A 7,500-nucleotide genomic window follows, 5' to 3' on the forward strand; every position below is an offset into this window, starting at 1 on the left:
AATACAAGTAAGCTCTTGCAAATTAAAGAATTGTAGTTAGTGTACAAATAACTTATGCTGTGATTCCTTAGTGGAGAACTTTTCATTGCTAATAGTCAGTTTTATTTTTTTGTTATTTTTACAAAATAACTGTTACTGATACACAATTATCTTTTTTTCCACAGAAGAAAGTAAAGATTTGTACACAGTAGTAACAAAGTCTCTTACTGAAAAAATTCAGAACAAAAACAGTGAATCACCTAATGAGTTTGACTCATCTAAGGCAACTGTAAATGTATCTAGCCAAGAACAGGTTACTACAGGCACATCAGACCAAAGAAGTGATGACACAGGCAAGTAGTCCGTTTGGAGCAAATATGTGACCCGCTTCATTAGTATATGCATTTATGCTAAGATGTAAGATGTTAGAAAAGGTAGTCAAAGGTTGGCATAGTTCAGATAACTCCCATTTTTGTAAAAATCTTGATCATTTTCCCTTTGAACTCACCCACAAATTTGCATGAATTTATCCTTGTGCTCAGCAAGGCAAAGTTAGCTGTTATTTTTTTAAACTTTCAACTTTACTTCCAGTGTTAGGATAAGATATGTTTAGTACAAGCATGGAAAATAGTAATGTCCAACAAAAATCACGATATTGGCACTTATGTGTGAATAACTCTTTTAATGTATAGGCCTTTGTATGATCAAGTGATTCTTAACTTTTTACAATAAAGATTGTAAGATTTCCACTATCATTCAAAGAAATAAGAGCAAAATATTTATATGCTGCATGCCAAAATTAAATGGTGTAAAATTGTTTTATTATGAATTGTCATTTCAGATAGTTCATGTTCCCATATTTGATCAGGTCATTAGAGTAAAGACAGCTTCAGTGCCTGTATTAATTTAGTTTATTTATAATGCCTTAGAAGTGAGATCCTTCAAAATCCTTTTGTAGCAAAGTCAGTATGAAAATTGTAGGTAAGAATTATGAGTAGAGTTTACACATTCAGAACATTTTCAGTTTCATCATCAAGTTGTATCTGTGTTGCTGTAGAGAAAGAAAACATGTTTCTTTATATTCAGTATTATTCATTTAGTTGTTAAAAAAATCTACATCATGAATCTTTAAGGATTGCTAATGTTGATAATTCCATGTTTAATATTTATAGTAACTTACTTTGTTTTCTATTCATATTGAAGTTGTCAATTCAGTTTCAGAGAATGAGTCTGGAGCAACATACATGACTGCCAGTAATATTCCAGATACAACAAACCGATCAACGACAAACCTGGTTCGACACTTTGTGGGATTACTGGGAGGTAAGATAATCATAGAATATCTCTCTCTGTTGGCTTTTCGTTTTATCTTTTCTCATCGCTTATCTCCCTTGTTTCTCTGTCTTCCTTTTTTTTTTCCATCTCCTCTCCCTCTCTTCTCCTTCTCCTTCTATTCCTTCTTCTCTTTCTTCTCTTTCTCCTTTTCCTCCTCCACCAACTCATTCTCCTTCTCCTCTTTCTTTTTCTCCTCCTTCTTCTTCTTCTTCTTCTTCTTCTTCTTCTTCTTCTTCTTCTTCTTCTTCTTCTTCTTCTTCTTCTTCTTCTTCTTCTTCTTCTTCTTCTTCTTCTTCTTCTTCTCTTCCTTCTTCTTCTTCTTCTCCTCCTCCTCCTCCTCCTCCTCCTCCTCCTCCTCCTCCTCCTCCCCTCCTCCTCCTCCTCCTCCTCCTCCTCCTCCTCCTCCTCCTCCTTACTCTAACTCTCATCCTCACTTCTCTTTTCTTCCCTTCCCTGTCTCAGTGGACACATATATGGTTTTATGATGATCTTAGTATTCTTAAACCTTTACAGGCAGCAGGTTAATTCTGTGTTGTCATTTTTATTTGCAGTTGGAAAAGTCAGATAATTTGTCTACTAATTGTAAATGAAATGCAATTATTAACTGATTTGTATGTTCCTAATTAAGGTAGTCAGTGCATATTAACTGCCATTATTTTATTACATATGTGCATGTTAATGTTTTCTTTAAATTTCTCATACTAATACCTGTTACTTTGCTTGCATGTTCAACTAGCAGTTGTTTTCCCTCTTTTTATAGTTTATAGTATAGTATAATGATATTCTTTGTTTATGCAATAATTGTGACTTGTAAAGGTTGTAGAGCCATTATGTACTGGAAATACATTAATACTCATTGATTTTCACTTGTATGTATGCATTTATTATATATATATATATATATATATATATATATATAGATAGATAGATAGATAGATAGATAGATAGATAGATATAGATATATGTATGTATATATAGATAGATAGATAGATAGATATATAGATAGATATAGATATATGTATGTATATATAGATAGATAGATAGATAGATAGATATAGATATATGTATGTATATATATAGATAGATAGATAGATAGATATAGATAGATATAGATATATATATGATAGATAGATAGATAGATAGATAGATATAAATATATATATAAATAAATATATTTAAATATATATATATAAATATATATATATAATATATATATATAAATATATATATATAAATATATATATATAAATATATATATATAAATATATATATATATATATATATATATATATATATATATATATATATATATATATACATATATATATATATATATATATGTATATATATATGTATATATATATATCTATATATATATATATATATATATATATATATATATATAAACACGTTTATATGTATATGTTATTGTATATACGTATGTGTATGTATGTATGTCTGTACAGGTATGTATGCAAAAATGCATGTATATTTACATTTATATTTATATTTACCTGTATTTCATGCATGCATGTAAGCACATATACATGTATAAATTCCTAAAAATTACTTTGCAATTTACCTTCGTGTCTACCCACAATATATTTTTTGTATTTTAGAGGTAATGTATGTCTTGTACATGACAGTATTTCAACTCATTTAAGGTAAGGTTAGTTAAGATTAATTTTCTTTTGAAGAAGGGTAAATAGAAGGTCAAAAACCCTAAATACATCCACAGCTAGTAAATGTGTCTTAAGGCCATTAGTCATATTGGGTATAGGTCTCTTGGTCATGGCAAATACTTTGATGTAGAAAATAGATAAGTGTTACATTAAAAGAAAATGGTAGCATTATTATTAGTTGACTGTTTGCATGGTTCGCATCTTGGTAATAAGTAAAGGAATCAGCATAATGGAACTGAATGGGAAAAAAACAAAACTTAAAGGGACATATTACATAATAGATAACAGGGGTAAAATGAGACATTTGAATGTGGAACTTTGGAGGCAAAGTTGCCAGTGAAAGAACTGTAGGGTACCTTTATCTTTGTATCTGTGAGAACCATTTAAAGTTTTATGTGTATTGATGTTCTTTTGCAACTTTATGAGGAACCTTTGCTAGGAAAATGAAACAAAGGAATGTTTATTTATTTTGTCGCATTCTACTTGACTTCAGTGTCACAGTACTCATTTAATTTGTGTGTTTGACTTCCACCTTTAGATCAGATGGATATGTATCTTTCAGTTGTCTCTAGTGAAGGTCCATATCATTTGGTTGTTTTGCATATATCTTAAATTTTACATATATGACATCCATTGGTGAAAAATTAATGATTCACATATAGGTAGGAGAATATGATGACAGCCTGTGTAACTTTAAATGTAGAAACTGTAGGTTGCTTTTATTGAAACCTGGGTTAATTTGTGCAAAATTGCTAAGAAAAGAACTAGCAGGGTACAATATCATAATTTAATTTTGATAAGAAAAATTATTTTTAAAAAAGCATGATTAAAAATGGAAAGTAGAACTGGTATGCATAGACTGAATGGTAGAAGTAGAACCTGAATTCCTCTCAGTGCAAGTTCTGTAGACTTTAGTTCAAAATTTGAATACTTGAAACTACAGAGTTGCAATTTCCCAATAGGGCGACGTAGACCTCTTCATATGGAAGGAACACGTTCCCTTCGTGATGAACCCAATTACTACATTGATGATCCAACTTTAAATACCCAGGCTGGGAGGACTAGATGTCATAAAGGTAAAGCATTTTCTCTGTCACAAAATCACTCTTAAAAGTAGCAAGTTTCAAAAAGAAGAGAAAGGGAAGAGAGAGAGAGAAAAAAAAAACACAAAAAACACTGAGGTCTTATAAATGATTTACAAGAAGTTTTGGCTTTTACTAGGAAAACCTAAACATTGGAGTGACTAATAGCTACTTACCAAATGGCACATTAAAGCAGCCAAAGTACTAAGAGTGGAAACCACTGCAAGGTGACTATTTATTATAATTTAAATGTATGATCAGTAAAATATGTAGAGAATGTTTTGTCAAAAATGTTAGCACCATTAAGCGGAGGGGAATGAAAGAGAAGGAAAAAGAAAAGGAAGATGAGAAGAAAAAGAAGAGTTAGTAAAGGTAACTAACAATGCTACAGTGTTTGTTATATCGCTCGAGATAAGTATGTATTGGGTGTTACTCCTTTTCTTCATGTCCCAGTATGGTGAAGTAGATTTACAGTATGCTTATAATCTAAAGAGAGTTTTCTCCTGATTTTTTTTTTTCACTATGCAAGAAGAATTGGAACATAACCAACTCTTGAGTTACTGATGCTTAGGTTGGTAACAGCAGAAAAGATCTCAGACATTATGGTTTATTTGCATGATGAACAAGTAATACTGTAGGTGACTAAATAGGTAATTCAGTCTTTTGTTGATTATGGTACCGGGCAGCGTGATTTTGGGGAAAACTTGAGCTAGTATATGTCGTATTATACTGCATTATATCAATATAAGGCCTTATCTGCAGTGTCAAAGTGTTGAAATCATTTCAACTTCATGGGCACTGTCGGGCGTACGAGAGCGAAACTGTCGTACCGCTCAAACAAAACCAGCCGTCAGGCTCACAGAGCGACCCGTGCCTCTGTGGCACGCCTTTGAACAACATTTTTTTTTTACAGCTATTTGCTTCTTCTTCTGATGAAAAACACTTTTGAGTTCATAAGACACGACTAATACATATCTTGTTTCTTTATCGGAATGTGAATCTGAATATGTTCACATCATGCTACTTTAAGCATAAAAAAGTTTATTTCTTAAAAACTAGTTGTGCAGATTAGCAGTCAGTAAATAGATCTTAATTGTGCAAACATAGAATGCATTTCATGACACATTAATCAAAGCAAAATTTATTCTAGGCTTATTCACCTAGGTATTATAATCTTACTTCATTGTTACATAAATTTTGTTGTAAACCATCATTAAGATACTTTTTAAACGGTTGAATGAGACGACATAAAATAAAAATCAGGAAATTTTTGGCATTTTCACCATTCGGCGATGGTTCGCGCACGCGTGGTGGCGCCCCTTTTGGGTTGGTTGATACGCGTGGGCGGGTCAAGCTCTTTGGCAATAGAAGTTGAAATACGGCAGCAAATTATTGCGAGTTTTTGGAAATTATTGCATATAAGGCCTATATTATGATAAACGTTTGTGCGAACGTTTGGTCCTCTGTGCGAGGCTAGAAAAGAGGGAACTGTCCTGCGCAAACATGATCTCGGTGCTCTCCGAGCTCCCGTAGTAAAGTGTGCAACACATTTCGCCGTCCATTTCCCTCCACATTTTAGTGTTTTTTTCTCCTGAGTTTGTCAAGATGGGGAGAAGAAAACGAATTTATGAGGTGAAAAGACGACTGTTACAGAAGGCTCGTGACAAGAAGAAATCAAAGACAGGAACACCTTCTATAGAAAAAGAAGAAAGCATCATAGCGGAGTCGAGATTGCAGCCAGCAGCCACGCCACCACCTTCCCCCGTGCCTCCGCCCTCCTCCCCCTTCCCTTCCCCCGGCTCATCACTTGCTCGCTCAAAGTTACCAACAAGTGCAGAAAAAAGGAAAAGATTTTTTTCTATGGAAAGCAAAGAAGTAGCAGACACGTCTTTCGTACTAATAAAGAAAGAACGCTTGCATCAATTGGCTGCAAACACATTGTGCAGTGAGTGTTGCACCCAGACCATGGAGTGCAAGATTACTCCGCATCAAATTGACACACATATCAAATTGTATTGCAAGAACTGTGCATTTGTTGCTATGGATACAAAAGGTGACAGTGACACTGGAAAACGAGGCATACATAGACTGACAGTGATGCTAGTGTATGCTATGATGCTACATGGATGGTTGTTTAGGGGTGTGGAGAGGGTCATAGCATATATCGGCCTTAGCAGATTTACCAAAGAAACGTATGTTAGATATAGGCAATATGTAACTGAAAAATCGATTGAACACACTAAAAGCATGTTAGAAAATAATAGAAAGAAAGTTATTGCCCATTATGGCAGTGAATTGGGACGGTATCCTGACAGTGATGGTATATTGAACATTGATGTAAGTTATGATGGCACCTGGCATACACGTGGAGAGAAGTCATTGCTAGGTGCGGGTGCTGTCATTGATGCTAACACTGGTCATATAATAGATTATAAGACAATGTCAAAATTCTGCGAAGCATGCACAAAAAAAAAGAAAAACTTAAGTAAGGAACAATTTGACGAGTGGCATGCGGGGCACGTTGATGTGTGCCACAAAAATTATGAAGGCTCCTCGGGAGGAATGGAAGCTGGTGCCGCAGTAATTCTGTGGGGGCGCTCGCTTGCACACAAAATGAGGTACATCACATTCATCTCAGATGGTGATAGTAGTGCCTTACTTGAAGTATGTAAAATGAATGAAAATACTGGGCCATACGGAGAAGATCACCCTGTGAGAAAAGAGGAGTGCGTGAACCATGTCGCGAAACGCCTTGGGACTGGCCTTCGAAATTTAAGCAAGCAATCTGTGATGGAAATACTTCCAGATGGAATTAAGAAAAGGAAGAGGAGTTTAGGGGGCCAAAATAGACTGACAGAAAATGTTATAACACATCTGCAGCACTATTTCAGATTAGCTGTGAAGAAGAGAATGAATACCACTGCGAAGAAGATGAGGGAGGGCATCATGGCATCCTTTTATCACTGCTCATCGACCGATGCAAAACCAACACATCAACTATGCCCAGCCACCAGGGATTCCTGGTGTTTTTATAACAAATCAATTGCAAATGACGAAGAACCAAAAAGCCACAGTACGATGAAAATAAAGTTTGAGCTTGCAGCAGATGAACTAGCACAAGTGAAAGCTGTCTACGATCGATTGACAAGTGATGAAATGATGATCAAGTGCTTGCGTGGGAAAACACAAAATCCCAATGAGTCCCTGCATTCACGCATTTGGCGAATTTGCCCAAAGCATAAAAATGCTAATAAACCCATGCTAGACTTTGCTGTTGCACAGGCAACTGCAAATTACAACTTTGGATATGAGGCAAGTTGCCTTGATACTGCTCTAGGAGTGGAGCGCACACAAATCATGAAAACATATTTGAAGAGACAAGATGAGAGGATGAACGTTAAACCAAAAATCAAAATGCGAAA

General features: G+C 34.5%; 2 protein-coding genes across 5 annotated transcripts in view; both read left to right on the forward strand.

The window, feature by feature from the left end:
• Positions 1 to 7,500, forward strand: part of LOC122259240 (uncharacterized) — a 71,797-nt gene that overhangs the window by 56,507 nt on the left and 7,790 nt on the right. For 3 of the 4 annotated variants that reach the window (XM_043025863.2, XM_043025867.2, XM_043025868.2), the window contains exons 11-13: positions 165 to 332; positions 1,195 to 1,302; positions 3,959 to 4,072. In XM_043025863.2, coding sequence (XP_042881797.2) covers positions 165 to 332; positions 1,195 to 1,302; positions 3,959 to 4,072 — 390 coding nt within the window. The remainder of the gene's footprint in view (positions 1 to 164; positions 333 to 1,194; positions 1,303 to 3,958; positions 4,073 to 7,500) is intronic. The other variant, XM_043025866.2, reaches the window with a different exon arrangement.
• Positions 4,592 to 7,500, forward strand: part of LOC147470006 (uncharacterized) — a 3,500-nt gene continuing 591 nt past the window's right edge. Inside the window, exon 1 of the mRNA XM_086545996.1 lies at positions 4,592 to 7,500. This exon is cut by the window's right edge and continues 83 nt beyond it. Within this exon, the coding sequence (XP_086402122.1) occupies positions 5,684 to 7,500 (1,817 nt within the window). The 5' untranslated portion in view covers positions 4,592 to 5,683.

Source organism: Penaeus japonicus, unplaced genomic scaffold, assembly GCF_977035675.1.
Source record: "Penaeus japonicus unplaced genomic scaffold, GWHDUDI00000001_assembly GWHDUDI00000017, whole genome shotgun sequence".
Classification (NCBI taxonomy): Eukaryota; Metazoa; Arthropoda; class Malacostraca; order Decapoda; family Penaeidae; genus Penaeus; species Penaeus japonicus.